At 39.1% G+C, this 21,438-nt stretch overlaps 1 protein-coding gene across 1 annotated transcript in view; it reads left to right on the top strand.

Annotated features, from left to right (window-relative positions):
- The first annotated feature begins 12,237 nt into the window (after window positions 1-12,237).
- The window catches only part of CFTR (CF transmembrane conductance regulator), a 171,218-nt gene continuing 162,017 nt past the window's right edge, over window positions 12,238-21,438 (top strand). The window contains exon 1 of the mRNA XM_046021027.1: window positions 12,238-12,404. Within this exon, the coding sequence (XP_045876983.1) occupies window positions 12,352-12,404 (53 nt within the window). The 5' untranslated portion in view covers window positions 12,238-12,351. The remainder of the gene's footprint in view (window positions 12,405-21,438) is intronic.

Genomic DNA, 21,438 nt, shown 5'->3' with positions numbered 1-21,438 from the left:
TCCTCCCCTTGCTTATCTGTAACTTCCCACTCAAACAGTGGGAAACCTGACTTCCATCATCCACTCTCTGTTTATTTAATTTTTCATTTCCATTATACGTGCATGGTGTTTTCAGAATTGCTCATCGGTACCCCATGGGATACAATTTCATCAGCCAGAGGTGTGCTTCATGTTGGCCCTTCTACTGTTAGCATTTCCAAAGTTACTTAGTACACAGCCTTTTCCTCCCACTCTTTCCAGTGACATTGTTTCATATATTCGTAATACATTTAGATTTCTCGTCACATTCTACATTCCATCCTGGAATTCCTCCCCATCCCACATCTCCTAAATGATTTTTAAAAAATTCATATACTGAATAGTTTCATTGTCCTAAAAATATTCCTTGTGCTTTACCTATTGTTAACCTTAAAAAATAAAACTGTCAGTTATTTTACCAGTAAAAAGGGTTCCTCCAGGAATAATAGAGAATTGCAACTCAGGACATGTAGACTATGGAAAAACAAAAAGCAAGTCTGGAGTCCTCTTTTATAGAGGAAAGGCTGGGTGTTGGGGAGGAACAGGGGTTGGTTGGGAGGGGCTGTTATAAAGAAAAAGCCCATTGGAGTAAACTGGGAGTTCTAAGTTTAGTGGCTTTTCATTGACTGTGTTTTGATATTCTCTCATTGGCTGGTCTGTTTCTGGACAAGGAGAAAGTATTTCTTCTTCCTGATGGGATATAGACTTCTTTCTGTGAGGAATGCAGGTTAGGTGCCTTCCTGTTTATATCTGCAATTACGGAGGAGTCTTAGGGCATGAGAGTTCCCCTGATCACCAGCTCCACTTTAAGTGAAGTTTCATTTTATTAATTTTCACACTATTTAACCCTTACCTTCCTCATCCCAAACTCCTGGCAACCGTTGATTTGTTACCATCTCTATATAGCTGTGCTTTTTCCAAGATATGTGTAATTGAAATTATACAATATGTAGGCTTTTCATTAGCAATATGCATTTATGTTCATTCATGTCTTTTCGTAGCTTAATAGTTCATTCCTTTTTGGAGTGCCTGAGTGACTCAGTCTGTTGAGCTTCAGACTCTTAATTCTGGCTCAGGTCATGAACTCACTAAGATTGGACAATTGTGGGGCTTTGCACTCAGCGGGGAGTCTGCCAGAGACTCTCTCTCCCTCCTTCCCTCTGCTCCTCTCCCTGCTTCTGCGTGCTCTCACTCTCTCTAAAATAAATAAATAAATCTTTAAAAAAAATTTGTTCATTCCTTTTCATTACTGAGTAGTATTCCATTTTGTAGAGGTACCCCAGTTTATCTATTCACTGATTGAAGTATACCTTGTTTACTTACAGGTTTTGGCAATTGTGTATAAAACTATAAACATTTGCATGGAGATTTTTGTGTAGACTGAAGTTCTCTAATCAGTTGGGTAAATATCTCAAAGTGTGATTACTAGATTATACAGTAAGACTATATTTAACTTTGTAAGACACTGCCAAACTGCATTCCAAAGTAGCTATACCATTTACACCAGCAATCCTCCCCAGTGACTGGAATTGTCAGTTTTTTGGGTTTTAGCCATTCTAAAGGGTGAGCAGTGGTATCTTATGGTTGTTTTCATTTATAATTCCCTGATGACAAGTGAAGATGAGCATCTTCTCATAGGCTTATTGGCTATCTGTATATCTTCTTTGGTGTAGTATCTGTTCAGATGTTTGGCTTATTTTTTAAATTGGGTTATTTCCTTATTGTTGAGTTTTATTTTCCTTTTTTTTTTTTTTTTTGAAGGACTAAATAAAAACTGAAATTGGTTGAGGAGATGTGCATTTCAAAAGTCATAAAAAAATTATCCCATACATGTTTCCTTCTTTCTTGTTATAAAAAATCATGGAAGGGGGGTGTCTGGGTGGTTCAGTGAGTTAAGCCTCTGCCTTCGACTCAGGTCATGATCCCAGGGTTCTGGGATCGAGCCCCGCATCGGGCTCTCTGCTCAGCAGCGAGCCTGCTTCCCTTCCTCTCTCTCTACCTGCCTCTCTACCTACTTGTGATCTCTATCTGATGAATAAATAAAATCTTTAAAAAAAAAATCATGGAAGGACAAGTTTAGCTTTTAGTAAATCACTAATGTGAGGGTGTGATGTTTGAAACACACACACAGACACACACAGTATTATTGAGCACTTATTCTATGTCAGGCAATGCATTAAATTGTTTTCCTTATAGGAACTCATTTAATTCTCATAACAACCCTATGTAATGGAAACTCTTGTTTCCCCCATATTACAAATGAAGAAATCTTAGCTTCCAGCGGAAGAGCTCTGATTCCCTGTGCCATGCTATCTGAGAGAAAATAAATTTTAAAATGAGATAATCTAAGGTTTGTTCTCTTACACAGTCAAATGAAAGTATATTTTAAAATTAAGTCTGAGTGAACATAGAAAGAGATTCCATTAAAATATGGAAAAAATTCCATATTTTAAAAATAGTCCATTTTTAAAAAATTATTCAGATTGTTACAAGCCTCAGATTGGTTCAGGTTTGTGTGAGCATCCATTCAGGAGATTGAATAGAGGTTTACACTTTCTCTCAGATCTTTAAATCTAAATTTACTTTGCAATTTTTTTTTTAATCCTCACTTTCTTGAAAGCAAACAAGATACAATGTTAATCATCAAATAGGCTGGTCTTCCCTACCTGATAATTTCCAAGACTCATTAGCTTTATTATTTAATAGGTATTAACAAAAGGAATTCCTAAAGACAAGTAGAATCATAACCAAAGTTGGTCTTCAAAGTGACAATAGCACATTTGCAGCTGGGGGCTGGCTTGGAGCCTGGCAAGGAGCCTGTAGCATGGGACTGTGTGTTCCACCCAGCCTGGCTGTCCTCCAGGGAGCTGTCAGTTGCCGGGTTCCCACAGTGCCAAGCACTAGCAGGTGCAGAAATGTTCAAGGTTTCTGTTCCCTAGTAGTGTTGAGGGCATGCAGGTTGTCTGACAGTTAACAAGACAAGTACCCTGTGGGCCCTGAGGGGCATGAGGAGTGGAGCTCCTGCTTTATTTTGGGGGATTGATGTTGGCATTGACAGGTGTGTGAGAATCCACTACTGCTCCTCACAGGCTTCTGAGAGGAGTGAAGAGTTTGCACAGTCTTCTGGAGAAACAGAGGACTGGGACATTCCCATTTTGGAGGCTTTTAGTGTTTGTTTGTTTTAAGGAAGAAATTGCCAAGATAGAATTTTTAAAATTGTGTTTTATTTTATATTTTTGTGTTTTAAAAATTAATGCTCCTAACATGCTAAAAATAAAATGTAGTGTACTGTGCACTTACACAGATATGTAAAGATACATAAAACTCCTAGGATTTATCAGAATATTATCTTCTAATGAACTGCTGGTGGTGGGAGCAGATTATGGATCAAATGTTAAAAGTTACTTGAAGCAAGGATGTTTTTTCTACTCCTCATAGGGTATCTTTGTGACTAGATGTAATGATCTCTGAGATGATTTTGTTTTCAGTCCCCAAACCAGGAATGGGGAAAGAATGCAGGCCTGCCTTTGGAGTTAAAAGAAAGGGAGGTGAAAGAGATTTAGGGAGTTACTGTAGATTTTGCAGGGCCAACAATAATCCAGAATAAATGAAAGAAACATTGATGCTGGTCATTTCCTCTGGGCTCAGGCAACTAATGCTTTGCTTTGTCAGTTTGAGTAGCAATTTAAGATCCAAGAAGCCCTTTGAATGTTGTAACAGAATTCTGTCTATTCATTTTTCCCCTTTCCTGGCAAAAAGCTGGAACACTATAGGCTTTCCAAAAATATTTGTGGAATGGAATGAGAAAGCCACTTTATTTCTCAGGATGCATTCCTTTTGCTTGTTCTGCAGAAATACTTGAAATGTTTAGAAATTTATGGCATGAAATGATTATGACATCTGTCCCTCCAATGCTCATGCCAACATATACATGCAACTTGTATGTCTCTTTTCACCTACTTTTTGGGATACAAGTAAGGTCACATGGTTTTTTAACTTTTAAATGTTGAAGTTAGCAAGAAGCCTGGAAATTTTTTCGTAAGTTGGACTTCCGAAGTTTCTTCAGTAGTTTTAAAAGCTTACCCAGCATCCCATGCTGGGTACGTAAAGGCAGACTTCCAGTTTCCTCAGCTAAGTGGCGCATCTCCCACCAAACAGTAAGCATTGGCATTAAACTACTTCTCTCATGGTGTGTCATGTCTTCTTTGGGCACCCTTGGCATGCATATCTGAACAATTCAGTCAGGATCATCTCCACTCACGAAATAATTTCTAACTATGCTTAATCTCAAAAGAAAAGAAGAAGAAAAGGTTTTCTTCAGTCCTTCCTACCCTGTGGATCCCTACCTACTTTACATTCCTATAACGAATAGTTGTCTTAGTGGATTCTGAAGAAAAGAAGAAAAAAAAAAAGGAAAAAACAAAACAAACTCCTTTGTGATAAATACTTGTTTTCAGCTAAACAGAGAAGCAAATGGGCAAACTGTAAAAGGCAGCTCCTCTTAAAACAATCCTATATGGTCCAGTTATACACCCAGCGTGGTGATCACGTGCCCAGCTTTGGAGCTTCATTCAAATTCTGGCTCTATTTCTTGAACTGATGCTTGGCATTTAAGCTTCTGTATCTCAATTTCTTCTTCTGTGAAATGGAATGAGAGTGATAATCAAATATGCCAACTTTTCCTGAGGTATGCAATACAATTTATGCAACAAGCTGGTATATAAAACCTGTATTTTTTTCTTGCAAAAACAGGATCATGCTAAGCTTGATTTGCTATCATAAAAGTTTACCATTTTTATATTTTTAGGTAAAACCTTGTGACTGTCACATTTGTTTAGAGGAAAGCTATGACACATATTCATCAATTTGATTTTCTTTAGTTAGCATGATATGCTTTGTTCCAAAAATGATTTAGACAGTTTTCATACCTATCTTTACATATAATTTTTTGCACATGTAAATAAGAGTTCCAAAGTCTTTTGCCATAGTTCATCAGTGCTGCCTCTTAACAGCCTTTGAAATGAAGACATTCCAGTCACTCTGGGAGATGTGGAGATGTGGGCAGTAGAGGCCAATGAGCTGTAGTCACAGAACCAGGAATTGGTTGTCCTTCTGGTCATATGGATTCATCACCATGGTTTCACCCATTGTATTGAACTGGAAGATCAATAAATGACCAGCATAGTGTCCTAAAAGAGTAAGATCTCACAGATTCTGTCTATGTAGGGTAAGTTAAATCAAAGCAGAACCTGGGGGCTTTCAAGTTACAGTTTCCTGGGCTGAACAAGAACTCCCGTGAATAATTGACTTCCTGTTGTATCCTTGACGTTCATCAGTACAAGAAATGACTGTGAAACAAATGATTCTGAAAAAAAAAATTATAGCTAAAAATGCTATTTCTGATATCAGTCAGTGACAATTCTACAAGCTTTCAGGGGCAACTCTTCCAAACTGGGTTGAAGGGAGGATGGTTTTTCTTTCCAGGTGAACTTGAGCAATAACTTCTACCAAATACTAGACAACAGGAATAATACAACATGTTAGGGTTTGAGGGTCAAGACATTCATAATTACTTCTGGTTCCTAGGTGCATTAACAGTCTCCCACTGAGTCTCTCTTATTCTTTATTTCACATATTTCTTTATTTATATGTTATTATTATAAATTATCTACTTGGGGTAAAATAGTTATAACTAACTACCTGCTGTACTCCAATGCCTTTCCAAATGTGACTCTTTTATGTAGCATATAAGTTAGTATAGAATTCACCTGAAGAAATAAACTATCACTTTTCTTCCCAGAGTCTATATATATAAGACCACAGTTTCAATGCTGTAGATTGCACCTGGCTTTCAGCCTGATATTGCTAGCGAAAATTTAATCTGGTGTTATAAATTCTCTTGTTTCTAAAAAAGCTTCAACAGGAAAGTGAAAAGAAAACCAGCATAAATATGAAACATTTCATCAACAGCAGTTTTAGAAAACCCCAGAATTATTAGCTTTTATACTCATGACAAAGCTGTATCACTGAAAATATTGTTCATAATCATTCCAGTTTATTAATAGCACTAATAAGTTCTCATTTTGTACAGATTGAGGATCATTAAGATTTCCTTTATGAGGAAGAGCCTTTAATTTACAGAAGACCCATCAGGGTACCAAATTCTATCTGGACACCGTAGTTAACAATATAACACTGGTGATGAGCTGAAAATTTAAGGAACTGAAAAACAGAGGTTTCAAATGTCATTTCAGTGCAAAGGTGTGAGGACTTTCACCATACAAAAATCTAGTTCTGCCTCTAAATGTAAATTACCATATAGTTGGGAAAGTACCTAAATCTCCCCCTTTTCATTTTTCTAAATACAAGCAAATAACCTCAGAGGGAATGAGAGAATCCAATGTTCCTGAGAATTCTGATAGCCTTAGGGAGTTCAGTTTTCTGTAGCATTTTCTTTTGCAATGCTATACTGATTTCTGATTTATCACCAATGATATATAACAACAATTTCTAAAATTCATTGAGTGCTTATTCAGTTTGAAACACTTTATGTCTGTTACATGCATCATATTTAAGTAATTTCATCCAGTGATTCTAAACAAAGAGCAGTTTTGCCCTTGCCACCTTCCAGCGGATTTGGCAATCTCTGGAGACAGTTTTGGTTTTCACAACTTGGGTGGTGGTGGGAGGCTAGTTCTACTGGTGTTCAGCGGGTAGAAGTTAGAGCTGCTGCTAAACATTCTATACTGCACAGGACAGTCCACCACATCAGTGAATTACCTAGCCCCAAATGTCAGTAGTGCCAAGGTAGAAAGAACCTGACTTAATCCATTCAACAACCTGGTGAGGTGGGTATTTTTATCATTTTTGTTATTAAAATATACTTGACATGTAACATTGTGTAATTGTAAGGAGTACGAAATATTAATAACACACATATTGTAAGATGAGTGCCACTGTCACGATAATTAGCGCCTCTATCACCTTACCTAATTATTCTTTCTAGTAATTGGAATAGTTACATTCTAGTCTCTTAGCAAGTTTGATGATTATAGTACAATATTGTTGTCTGGATTCACTGTGCTGTGCATGAGGTAGGTATGATTAACCTCGTTTTCAGGGAAGAGAACTGACACGGGAAATGTGACCATATAGCCAAATAAATAGTGGGCCAGGATTGAAAATTTAGCTATTTTCTCAAAGCTCAAGCTCTTTCAATTATGCTGTGCTACTATCTTCAGAGAATTTTAATAATCCCTGGTAGAGTCTGAGTTTTGAAGAGTGGAGAGATTCTGCCATATTCTGTGTACGTGCCTTAGCAGTGAGCTCTTGCCTGCCAAAAGATTGGTGGTAATCATTCATCTCTTGAGCACCTTCAGATTTCCCCTTGAGGGTAATATTTCAACTCTTAGTTCAGAAAGTCCAAGAGAAAATTGTTAATTGATTGCATAGACTGTATAACTAAACAAAAGATGAGTAAAAGGAAAACAGAAGACACAGTTCCTGTCTCCAAGGAGGTTGTGGGGCAAAAAGGGTTAAGTGTGTGTATATAAATAAAAGTATGTGTTATGCGTATCTATAAACATATATAATTGTCAGATCAAACATAGTGGTGAAAGCAGTAAAAGTAAATGATCATCTGGCCTCCTCATGTGCCAGGAACCTCTATCTGGGTCTGAAATGTCTTTGTAAGCCTATATAATGTGTCTTTACATATTCTTGGTCATCATTGCAGCACACTGAAGAGCCTTCGCTGCCCTTGCCCTTCCCTCTTAGATGAGTTTATAAGCAGAACCAGCCTATGAAGGTGAAGCTAACAAGGCCTTGCCTTTCTCTTTTTTTATGAGCTTTTCTTCCTGATGGGGGCGACTTTTCCCTTCCTCGTTTTACTTGGCCTGTTTCAGTGTACTCAAGGCCACTACTTACTTATCACAATTAAAGCCCATTCTCAGAGAGTGTTCTCTGAGGAACACTCTCAAATGAAATGGAACCTAATGGATAGTAAAGTATAGTGAAGTTTTGCTCTGGTGATATCTAATGACGGGACTTGAGCCATCATCTGGCAGAGTAACCTATGACAGGAAGGTTATCTCATAAGCTTTCATATATCGAGATCATTTGTAGGAAGCATATGACACATTGCTGAACACATAGTAGGTACTAAATAAATGTTGGCTTCCTTTTTTCATCTTTTTTAATTAATTAATTTACAAATATTTAATTTATTTATTAGAGAGGGAGAGAGCACAAGTGGGGGTGGGGCTGGGGGAGGGAGAGGGGCAGAAGGAGAGGGAAAAGCAGCTCCTGGCTGAGCCAGGAGCACAACAAGAGGGCTTGATCACCAGTTCCAGGGATCATGAACTGAGCCTGAGCAGAAGGCAGATGCTTAACCAACTGAGCCACCTAGGCATCCCTTATTAACTCATTTTTTTAAAGTCATTTCCATACCCAGCCTGGGGCTCAAACTCACAACCCTGAGATCAAGAGTGACATGCTCCTTCTACTGAGCAAACCAGGCACCCCTCTTTCTTCCTTTTAACATACCTTTAAAATGATGCCACACAATTTGTACACCACTGTTCATAGCAGTGTTAGTCAGGAGAGCTAAAACCCAAGTGTCCACCAGTGGATGAATTGATAAACAAAATGTGATATATACATACAATGAAATATTGTTTAGCCTGAACAAGGAAAGAAATTCCACAATATGCTACAACATGATTAAATCTTGAGGATATTATGCTAAGTGAAATAAGCCAGTCATAGAAAGACAAATACTGTCTGATTCTACTTCTATGAGGGTACATAGAGAAGTCAAAATCATAAAGAAGAAAGTATAATGTGGTTGCCAGGGGTTAGGGGGAGGGGAGAATGGGGAGTTACTGTGTAACAGGTATAGTGTTTCAGTTTTTCAAGATAAAAGGGTTGTAGGGATGGATGGTAGTGTTGGTTGCACAAAAATGTGAGGGTATTACCACTGAATTGTACATTTAAAAAATGGTTTTAGATGGTAAATTGATATTATGTATATGCATTTTACCACAATAAAAAATGCTATACAAACGGCCACCTAATCTTTTTAAGATTTTTAAAGTAATCTCGGTACCCACTATGGGCCTTGAACTTAGAACCCCGAAGATCAAGAGTTGCATGCCACCATGTAACCAATTGGCCAACCAGGCAGGCACCCCTAGTCCCTCTAATCTTCTAAATTGAATATCAGTTCTGCTTACAACAATAGGAAATTCTGTCAGGGAAGTATGTGTAGTGGGTAAAAGCTTGGCTCTGGCGACAGAATGTTTAGGTTCAAGTCTGTTTTCTCTGTTATATACTGTGGAACTTGCTTGGGAAAATTGCTAGCCTTTTTGTACCTTAGTTTATTCACCTGTAATGTGTGGATAGTGAAGAAGATACCTATCCCATGAGAGTGTTATAAAGATTAAAAAAGGCAAAGCATGTCATGTATTTGACACAACAGTTGGCATATATACAATAAGTGCTTAACAAATACAAGCTATTATAATAAAATTTTATGAGTTGATATTTAGGCAGCTTGGAGGGAAGAGCATCACAGTTTCTTACTACCTCTTTCCATTCTCATCTTTGATTTCTTTCCTATTCCTGACACCTCAAAGCCACATTTAGGATTTCAGTTATGACCTGCAGCCATGTTTGAGCACTTTCCTGGAGCATAAGTCTGCATTCCCTCAGTAGGTATGTACCTATATGCAATTTAGAGTATCATGTCTCAGTTCATTTGTTCATATCTACTAACAGTGTTAATGTTCTGAATAATAGTGGCATCCTACTTATGCCCAGAACAAATTTGGGGTGTAATCTTTTATGATAAAAATCTGGGGTCTTCCTATATGCATGCATGTGTACATGCTTAAAATAGAATATCATAATTAAATGTCTTTTATTAAAAATATAAAGCTTCAATAGCTACTTCGTTTGTAGATTTTTTTTTTTAAGATTTTATTTATTTATTTGACAGACAGAGATCACAAGTAGGCAGAGAGGCAGGGAGAGAGAGGGCGGTGGGGGGGTAGCAGGCTCCCTGCTGAGCAGAGAGCCCAATGCAGGGCTCAATCCCAGGACCCTGAGACCATGACTGGAGCCGAAGGCAGAGGCCTTAACCCACTGAGCCACCCAAGCGCCCCGGTTTGTAGATTTTTGCTTTCTTATCTCAGTCCTGAACAGGTCTAGCAGTTATGATTTCATGAAACCAATATGAGGAGAAAAACTGGGTGGGTGTGTAAGTTATAGTATATATCAATATAGGAGGGATGATTTGATTAGAACCAATGTTATACTCTGGTAGGAGTCCTGGTTTGGAATGAGACCAAGTTTGAATCTTATCTCTACCATTGCAGACATTTACCTAAGTGCCCTTATCTGTTTCCTTAACGAAAAATTGGGGAAAATAACACCTGTTTACATGGTTGTTTTAAGGTTTACATGGGATGGTGCCTAGCAAATAGTAAGAACTCAAGAAATAGTCACTGTTTTATTTATTCTTTCCAGAGGAAGGTGATGGGTTAACATACTTGGGGTCGTTTCAAACCATACCACTTGGTCAGCTTCTGTGTTCTTTGGACATAATTGTTAATCCCTTTATTATCACTTGCTCTTTGGTAACAAAGAGGAACTGATTGCTAATTCATTTCAAAATGTGTGTACTATATTTGATGGGTCACACTAGCAGTTATAAAGCAAACAATAGAGTGGGGGTGGGGAAGTGGATGGAGTGAGTTCAATCACATACCTGGGAAAAGTCAATAACAAAGACTGAGTGAAAGAACCTTGATTTGTATGTCAAACTGGAGAGAGGAAAACATGGGTACAGGATTTGAAGCAAGGATCATGAATTAGAAATGCTGAAGTTCTTTCTTGGTATCTCACTCCATGCATTTTGGTTTATATCTTTGCTCTATTTTCTCTACTGTTAAAGTTTAGCATAACGGAATTTCAATGTTTATACAACCTAGATTAAGACGGAAAAAAAAGGTAGCATTGAAATTGAAAGTGTAGCTATAAAAACTTGCTGAATATGTTTATTAATTTAAATGTGTATTCCTATTACTGTGAAATGCACCTTTTATTTGTACTGTATTTGGGTGACCACAAATCAACAATATGGCAATTTACAAATAAACACCCTTTCCTTATTTGTAGTTTCCTTAATTGTAGGCAGTTATCAGACCAAAATTGTTACTTTCATTTGAATTTTAAAATTTAAATTCAATGTACCCTTGTTTTTACACAACAGGATTCAGGGTTGGGGTTAACACGCTACCTTCCCTTCAAAGACTGGATTCCTTTCGGTGTATTAGTCAAGATGTTTTGCTGACCGAGACTAGGAAATCTATAGGAGGGCGGGTTAGTTTACACACTGTCGATTTGTCATCTTAGTCGCTAACACACACAAAAGCCTTCCTTTAGAACTTAAGCCGGGCTGAAAATTTAAAACAATGAACAAATCCTGAGCGCGTACAGGACAAAGCGATTACCATCTTATAGGATTTCCCCCCATGAGTGCGTCTCCCAAGGGTTTGAGCGAGCACAGCTCACCTAAGCCTGAAACTAACAAGGCTTGGTTCTTCCCTCCGACACTCGAAGGAAGCGCTAAGGTGAACACAGCAGACGCTGCCGCCGAACTTTTCTGGTCTCTAAGGCTGCATTTTGTTACAGCAGAGACATATTTTCGTTCCCCCTTCAGAATGCACCTTGCAAAAACGGAACGCGAGCCTGGCTAGGCTCTCGGAAGAAGCGAGAGGAAGAAGGCTCAGAAGTTGGCTGCCGCGTGCCTTGCGTCCCCCCGAACCTGGCGCGGAGGAGGATCCAGGAGGCTGCCCCTGGGCTGGTTTTTGCTCCCGCTGAGTGTCGGAGACAGGACCCAGGGAGTGGCCGCGACTGTCCCCCACCTGCAGGCTGGGTAGGGGCTCGACGGTAGGGACACGGGCTTGGAAGTGAACGCGCATGAGGGAGGAAGGCTGGGAGTCAGAATGGGAAAAGGGAGACGCAGAGCAGCCAGGGAGCGAGGAGAGAAGGAGCGGTCAGGGTGCGCAGAGGGTGGAGAAAGCCGCTAGGGCAAATTGGGGGCTGGACCAGGCAGCGCCCAGCTTTTAACCTGGGCAGTGGAGGCGGGGGAAGGAGCTAAAGGGAAGGGGAGGTGTGTGAGGTAGGAGTGGGGTGGGGGTTGGAAGCAAATGACATCACAGCAGGTCAGAGAAAAAGGGGCGAGCAGCCTGTGCCAGAGGAGTAAGGTGTTTGGCATTAAGAGCTGAAGTCCAGCCTGCCCCGGCAGGGACCCCGACACCCACAAAGACCATGCAGAGGTCGCCTCTGGAGAAGGCCAGCGTCCTCTCCAAACTTTTTTTCAGGTGAGGGGGTGTCCTGCCGAGTTTTGGAAGGACACGTGCCCACGAAAGAAGAGGGCATGTGTGTATGTATGGGTTGGGTTTTGGGGAAAGAGTAATAGTTTTTCTTTCTTTTTTTTTTAAAGATGCGCTATCATTCATTGTTATGGGAGAGAATGTGGGTTTTGTGAACAAAATAGGAAACGTGAAAGAGATTAAAGAATAAAGGGAAGCCAGTTGTTTGGATAGAGAGCTTTAGCTTAACTTTGAAGTCTGAACTACTTGGAACTGAAAGTTGCACTTTGAAGACCCAAATCTGCTACTGTGCAAGGGTTTTCTTTAAATTTTCTAAGAAATTAGTGAATGAAAACCTTGTTGATAAAAAATACTTCAATTTGGTCTCTTATTGTCACCACTCAGTGCCTTGGAAACTTAGATGTCTTTGGCATCCTATTCCAAGTGCCATATTTGCATGTAGTAGGTGCTCAGAAAACACTTTTTTGGGGGGAGATATGTGACGTGGGTAAGATGACCTTAAAGTTCTTATTGGTATGATACTGAGTAAATCTAAGAAGTATTTGCCACCATTCCATTATTTTTTTTAAGGATGAAAGCAAATCCTTTGAAATATCTTTTTAAATAAAAACAAATTCTACAAGTTAATTTTTTTTTTTTTTTTTTTTTTTAAAGAGAAGGGAAGGAGCAGAGGGAAAGGGAAAATCCCAAGCAGGGCAACACTCCCAGACCCTGGGCTCCATCCCAGACCCTGAGATCATGACCTGAGCTGGAATCAAGAGTCCAGTGCTCAACCAAATGAGCCACCCAGGCACCCCTGCAAGTTACACATTTAAGCGTGGGGTGGGTGGGCGGGGGCTTGGAGGGTGGGGGGTGGAGTGGGGAGTGGGTGGGAGATCAGAATGATCATGGAAATGTGAAGACATAGGACAGGATACTGAAGTTATGCACAATTGACATGTAATAAATTTTACTCTTATCCTACTTTGCATGTGATGAGTCATAAAAGCTTGGAACTTCATCTAATGATGTTTTTAAAAATGCAGTCTAAATTCAGAGTCTTAGGCAAAGTGTAATTAGATGTAGCACTTTAAATTTGAGGTGTTCTTTGGATACTGTATCTACTTTGTTCCTGTTACATTATGTGAATGAATGAATAGGTATAGCTCTGTCATGGAATATTACTTGACTCATGATTATCCAGTCAATCAGCATACTTTGTATCAGAAAAGCCAAATATAAATATGCCCATATGTGTGTGGGGGGGGAGGGACTCTCTTATCTATATTTTATTCTCTGCATGTGCAGTAAGTGTGGAACTCAGGTGCGAAGGAATGACTCCTGACCACTGATCATCCCTGTGGATAAGAGAAGGACTTTACTCTTTAGAATTACCTTTAGTATTTATGTTTTCAGCACCTTTTGTTACCCCATCTATAAAAGTTGGATTATCTGTCCATTTATTTTCCTACTATTTACAAAATCAGAATGCTAATTGTCATAAATTGTAGACTTTTTAGCAGAGCACATTGAGGAACATTAAGTGCCCATCAGTCTAAAATGCAGTTTTCAGAAAAATGAATATCCTCGGGCCTACTTCTAAGTGTTAAGGAACTTTTAATTAATACATTGTTGATTTAAATTATATCACTGTTAATCTATCAAAATATTTTTTAGCAGATCACCTCATATATTTTAGGATAGTTTAAAAAAATGCCTTGAGGTTGATTTATTAAAAAAAAGTATTATAATCACTACTGAGTTTGTTAAGAGCATACTCATTCTCATTCTCCAAACTATTTCATAATAAATTGTTCTAAGAAGAGGTGTATTTTTTAAAAGTTAAGTTTCTACTATTTATGGGAACTGACAATCACCTAAAATAGCAGTGATTATAAACTTTCTACTTGGTTTTAATTCTAAAAGGGTAAAAAATTTATTTTCTGCATAGGGTCAGAAATTTACTTTCTGCATTGACCACTACTGCTCTGGGGTCAGGGGTTTTACCTTTGCATTCAGACTGTTTGATTTAGGTTGTTTAGATTTAGCTGTGTGACCTGAGGCAAGTCCCTTAACATCTCTGTATTTGTGTGACTTGACCTTTAAAACTTGAGACTAATAGGACCTAAGGCCTAGGGGGTAATCTGTTGAGAAAAATGCATGTAAAGTGGTTAGCCCAGTAAATGTTAGCTAGTTTTATTATAATATTTTTACATTCATTATAATACCAAGTACTTTGTTTATATAAGATCCTCAATTCATCTTTGTTGAATATAATTTTGTGCCTATCAGCCTGCAAGAAAAGGCCTGGATGATAATTTAGGTAATATCTCAACTAGAATGGCAGGTTAACTACTTTAGAATTTAACTTTATGAATATGATCCATTCAGTTTCAGAGTCAGCAAAGAGTAAAGCTATTATGGTCTGGGATATAAATTATATTAAATCCTTCATTGTTCAGGTTTTATTATTAGAAAAGCTAGTAAAGTTTGGGATAATTTTAAGTAGTGCTTTCTTAATTTTGCATGGGTTTCACATCAAGTACAAAATTTGAAAGACATCTGAAGTCTTGAATACCTTGAATTGTAGTCATGGCATCTATACCAGGAGTCTAGATCAATGCTTGAAGAATTGTCAGAGCCCCACAGAATCCAAGTGCCACAGAGTCTTGTAAAACTGGATGGGGTTCCTGATAAACTCCACAGAGAAATGTCAAATAAGATCAAAGAGTAAATACAGTAATATTAGGATCTAAGGCCAAGAATTACATGTCACAGTTTAATAATAGAATCATTTAAGACACTTTAATAAGTACTAAATAATTTAAGATACTTTTTTTTTTTTAAAGATTTTATTTATTTATTTGACAGACAGAGATCACAAGTAGGCAGAGAGGCAGGCAGAGAGAGAGAGAGAGAGGAGGAAGCAGACTCCCTGCTGAGCAGAGAGCCCGATGTGGGGCTCGATCCCAGGACCTGGAATCATGACCTGAGCTGAAGGCAGAGGCTTTAACCCACTGAGCCACCCAGGCGTCCCTTTAAGATACTTTTAAAAAAGATTTTACTTATTTATTTGTCAGAGAGAGAGAAAGAGAACACAAACAGGGGGAACTGGAAGGGCAGGTGGTGGGAGAAGCAGGCTCCCCACTGAGTAAGGAGCCCAACCCCGGACTTGATCCCAGGATCCTGGGATCATGACCTGAGCCGAAGGCAGCTGCTTAAATGACTGAGGCACCCAGATGTCCCTAAGATACTTTCATAACTACTAAACACAAAGTAATGAGAGGTTTTTAAACAAACTAGAATTTATGTATTGGAATGGGTATGGTGAATCAAAATAGCTATCAATGAAAACTAAACTCTCATTCTAAACATTCTGCTTTGGATCAAAATAGTTCAGATTCTTTTTATGAAATTACCTTTAAAAATAGTATGTAAGTTTCTTCTCATGGGTATAGAGTGGGTCCATTACTTTTTAGCCATTATTTTTAGTTGTAGCTTGCATTGGATTATTAATCCTATTACTCAGACTGGAACTTGCCCTAAAATGACTTATGGCTGTGTCTTGAAATCAAATCCACACTGATAGTATAAAGATTCTTCATCTGAATTTGCTTTGTTAAAGCCAAGTGCTACTTAAGTTTAGGTATTTTTCACTCAAAAAAAATGTATTGCAAACTTTAGACATTTCCTAATGAAGAGAAACATAAGTGCTTTTTTTTTTTTTTAAATATAAGTGCTTTGAGCAACAGAAGCATACTTGCAATCAGTTTATAATGAAAACCATGAAGATCACAGTTCTGAAGGGGACCATACTTGTTTGATTATATAAATTACGGCATATTGTAAAAAAATATAGTGATTTCGTATTTACATTTCACTACTTGTTGGTAAGGCATGAGGAAATCTAAAATCACAGCAGAATCATAAACATTTTTGCAGTTTGTTGGCAGGCATTTGTAGAACCACTACAGAGAAAGACGAGTTGGCCATTCAAACAAGGGTCTAGTCTTATCCTGATCAATACACATGCATTATCTCAGGTTTGTCTCTCAGACAAAGCTGAGCCTCTGCAGATCAAAAGACATAGATGCATGAAACAAAAGGCCAACATGAGACACACAATTCTTCTTGAGATGTCCAGCTGCCAAGGAGGCCTGAATACCATGAGTCCATCTAGTCAGTCCGTGCACAGATGTCTTCCAGTGAGGATGACCCAGGGTTTCCTTATGCTCTCTTGGCTTTGTCTCCCAGAGGAATTGAAGGAGACCACTTTTGGAACAGACACCTCTTTCTGTTGGACGGTGTTGTCTGAAACTGTCAAATGTTGACTCCCTACATCAGTCCCTGACTATCCCTTTCTATCCATCCACCTTTTGCTGATCATCTATGATACAGTTCAGATTTTTCAACCTGGGATGTGTCAATCTTGATTGATTTAACTTTCTGAATTCTAAAATTATCTCTTTCGTGTAATATGACTGAAACTGAAGTTATGTATATATATTAATATGTAAAATATATGTATATATAATTAAATTCCTTTTAGTTAATTTTGCTTGTTTAAAAAAATTCCTCCCTTTTTTTTTTTAAAGATTTTGTTTATTTATTTGACAGAGATCATAAGTAGACAGAGAGACAGGCAGAGAGAGGGGGAAGCAGGCTCTCTGCTGAGCAGAGAGCCCTATGGGGGGCTCGATCACAGGACCCCGAGATCATGACCCAGCTGAAAGCAGAGGCTCAACACACTGAGCCACCCAGGTGCCCCTCCTCCTTGGTTTTGAAGTGTATTTCAGTGGTTCAAATTATTACTTACTTGACAGTCCAGGAGTATTCTTATACACTTAAAAATGCATAGAAAGGGTGCCTGGGTGGCTAAGTGGGTTAAGCCTCTACCTTCAGCTCAGGTCATGATCTCAGGGTCCTGAGATCGGGCCCCACATCCAGCTCTCTGCTCAGTGGGGAGCCTGCTTCCTCCTCTCTCTCTGTCTGCCTCTCTGTCTATACTTGTGATCCTCCTCTCTGTCAAATAAACAAATAAAATATTTAAAAAAACAAAACAACAGCAAAAAAAAAAAAAACACATAGCAGATGGTTTAGCTTTTTTTTTTTTTTTAAATATTTTATTTATCTATTTGACAGAGAGAGAGTTAACAAGTAGGCAGAGAAGCAGGCAAAGAGAGGGGGAAGCAGGGTCCCTGCTAAGCAGAGAGCCTGATGTGGGGCTCGATCCCAGGATCCTGAGATATTGACCTGAGCCGAAGGCAGAGGCTTAACCCACTGAGCCATCCAGGTGCCCCATCAATATTTTATGTTTGATGTGACAAATAAAATATACCTTGGAGCCAACTGATACACTAGGGAAATCACGGTTTTCCAGTTTTCTGTTTGTGTTTTGTGGGAGGAAGAAGGACTTAGTATGATAATATTCAATGCATAAATGTTCAAACTTGTTTAAAAGGCCCTTAAAGGAGCACCACTATAAGATATATTATTATTGTTAGTGTTGTTTCACAGCAACCTGTAATTTCAGTGTGATACAGTTACAATATAAGTATAGGATTGCGAAACCATCAGGAAAGGGTGTTAACCATTTAGCATGCAGCTATATGTTGTTTGTTAAATTTTTAAAAACACCTCTGACTCAGCAGCAATTTTGGCAATTTTGATTCCACGGATTCCTGACGCATCTGTGTAAAGCACGTCCCTGGAACCAAATCCCGGAGCTGTAATGAGGTCAAGAGGGGAAAACATGTTACAGTGGAGGTCTGGTTGTGGACCCTGCCTGAAGGTGTATTGTATCCAAAACGTTAAGTACTTTATCGCCAGAGCAAAACATTACCATTTCTCAGAGGCTTCTCACCAGCTCTGGAAGAATTTACCTGGTAGTTGTTTGAGAGGGAAATTAGCATTACAAAGTGGCTTAACTATTGAGTTTTGTGTCAGCCGGGAACTTAGGCTTCTTTTAGCAAGGAACCTGTAAAAATTCAATTAGATTGCTCTCTGTAGAGAATGAATTTATTTCTTATAGAGCTCTGAAAGATCTGGCTTTTGCAGCTGTTTCCAAGTGGCAATGCTTGTCAAGGTTGCTATTCTCTTTGCAGCTCCATTAGCTTATTACTGTCTTTTAACATCAATGATGATTTTCTAACATAAAGCCCTGGACGTCAGGACCTTCTATGACTCGTTTAATGTAGTATTCAGACCACAGCATGTGATGGTTTAGTAAGTATTTCTTTGTGATAATGGTGATTCCATGGTGATCAAACTGAGAGGCTTATAGGTACTGTACATTCAACAGTTTTGTAATGCACCACTGTTCTGATAAAAAGGGGTCAATGCAAGTAGGGCCATGGACAGATTTTTTATTGCCCAGAACAATTATTCTGTCAAATGTTTCTTGTGTCCCTTTATGGCCAGGTCTTAGCCTTTCTGGGGGAAGACTGCTTGGTTGTTTCTTGCTTATGGGATAAGGAAATGATTTAAAGGTTTCTGCTAAGTTCTTATTGTTAGGATTCTCAGCCCTGAAACTGGGCTTTACTCTGGTATAATCAGAGAAATCTCCCAGAGATTGCTACAAGGAGCTGAATCAGAGCATTACTTTCTTTGTAGGTTCATTCATTCACCACCTTCTGTATGCGATGCAGGGCGTTAATAGAGTTGAGATGGACAAGAAAGAAATTGGTGTTGCCTTAGTGGAATGAATTCTCTGAAACCCAGAGTCACAGAGGCTTGTAAAAACACTCCGCGGTGCATCCAATCCAATCTAAGGCTGGTTAAGAAAGGTTTGCTGGAGAAGTGACTCCTGAGTTGACACCTAAAGGAGATTGTCCAGAGAGGGCAGGGATGCGTTAGGAAAAATGTAAACATGGAAGCAGCCGACTTTGTATAGGACTGTCAGCAAGAGGGAGCATGACACCTTCAAAGAATTCAGAGACTTTCCCTGTGACTGGTGCATAGGATATGAGACAGATTTGTGGGAGATACATGTGAAATTCTAGCCAGGGCCTGATTAAAAGGGACTTGGTGAGTTTCGTTTGGGCTTTATCATATTAGAAATGAAAAGCCATGGATTTCAAGAAGAGTGATATGACCAGTTCAAAGCTGTTGCAGTTTTGCCAAGGAAATAGGGGGCTGTAGGGATAGAAAGACGAATTTGAAAGACATTGTAGGGGCGGGGGTGCACATGGCTGGCTCAGTTAATTAGAGCATGTGACTCTTGATTTTAGGGTCATGATTTCTAGCCCCATATTGGGTGTAGAGATTACTTAAAAGTAAAAAATCTTAGGAAAAAAAAAGAAAAAGAAACATTTGGGAGCGGGAGTAGGCTTGGCAATAGATTAGATGCGGAAAGTGAACGCTAGAGAAGCATCAAGGATAATGTCTAGATGTGCTGTCTTGGGTAATGGGGGGATGAAATGTGCTGGGTGAGGAGATTGGGAGAAGGCTTGGGGGTGGGGGATGGAGGCCTAGTGGACCCTCAGCTTCCTTTTAAACTTAAAAAAGAAAATGATGTATATGGCTCAAGGCCAGTTAATAAGGCTATTTGAAAATATAGTAAAGTGATTTCCAGCTTGAGGTAAAAGAAATTAAGAAGTCCGAAGTGACAGGATTATAAATACATTCCTTGTGCTGTTCAGTAAAGTCCAGGACAGTGTCCAGGGAAGGATTTAGAGTGGCTCCTTGTTTGGCTTTATTGTGCTATAGAGTCACCTTGAGAGTGTCAGGAGTCAGCAGCTGTGTTCTAGGGATGGCAGGAGGTAAGGTTTACTTAGATATTCTACCTTCCCCCCTCCAAACTCCAGGTGGGGTCTGAAGTGCCTCCATCTCACTGAAAGTTCACTTCTTTCAGTGGTTTTTACATATTTGATTTCTAAGATCATAGACATTCAGGGAGGTATGAAAATCGGCTGGGGCTGCAGGTCCTGTCTGCAGTGACTGAGTAAATAAAAGCACAGCTACTAGCATGAAATATTTTGTGTTTGTGTTAACAAAAGATTCTCATTACTCTGGAAAAGATCATGTATCATTGTTTCGTGTTCAAACTTTGAGCCTGTTAAAATACACAGAGCTTTCTTAACACTGCCTACTGAGCTTCTACCCAATGTCACCCCCTCACTCCCTCCTCTCCCCCAAATGCCTAGTGATTTTCTTGAAGTTCTTAATTTGAAAGAGAGACCCACAAATTTCATCTTGTACCAGTCAGGTCAGTATGTGAAAATGAAGCTGAAAAGGCAGAATCCCAGATGTCTGACAGCTGTGTTTAGAAGAAGTTCAAGGCCAGAGTTTTGAGGCCAGTGTTGGTTGTGGGAGCAACAAAAGAATAATCTCCTACTAGTGGGGGATTTACCAGTCCTACTTCTAGAGGAAGCATCTTGGAGAAACTATATAGGAAGCTCTCTCCACATCTTGTTTATTTTAAACATCCTTGTGAACTCTGGAAAACAGAGCTAACAAAGCTTCACTTTCTCAACCCAGGTTCATTGTTATACTTTATTATTTATTTATTTAAAGTAGGTTCTATGCCTAATGCGGAGGCCAATGCAGGGCCCAATGCAGGCCTTGAACTCACAATCCTGAGATGGAGACCTGGGCCAAAATAAAGAGTTGGATACTTAACCAACTAAGCCACCCAGGAGCCCCAAGTTCATTGCTATTCTTTAGATTAGAGTTTGGCAAACTTTTCCTGTAAAGGTCCAGATAGTAAATATTTTCAATGCTGTGGGCCATGTGGTTTCTGCCATTGTGGAAAAGCAGCCAGAGACAATATTCAAACAAGTGGGCATGGCTATGTTCCAATAAAACTTCATTTATGGGCACTGAAATTTGAATTTCATGTAGTTTTCTTCCTTTCTTATTTTTTTTTTTTAAAGATTTTATTTATTTATTTGTCAGGGAGAGAGAAAGAGAGAGAGAGAGAGCACGCATGCACAAGCAGGTAGAGTGGCAGGCAGAGGTAGAGAGAGAAACAGGCTCCTGTCAAGCAAGGAGTCCGATGTGGGGCTTGATTCCTGGACCCTGGCATCATGACCCGAGCCCAAGG

The sequence above is a fragment of the Meles meles genome, chromosome 10 (genome assembly GCF_922984935.1).
Source record: "Meles meles chromosome 10, mMelMel3.1 paternal haplotype, whole genome shotgun sequence".
Taxonomy (NCBI): Eukaryota; Metazoa; Chordata; class Mammalia; order Carnivora; family Mustelidae; genus Meles; species Meles meles.
Note: the sequence above shows the minus strand (reverse complement) of the source record. Positions and strands in the feature narration are given on the sequence as shown.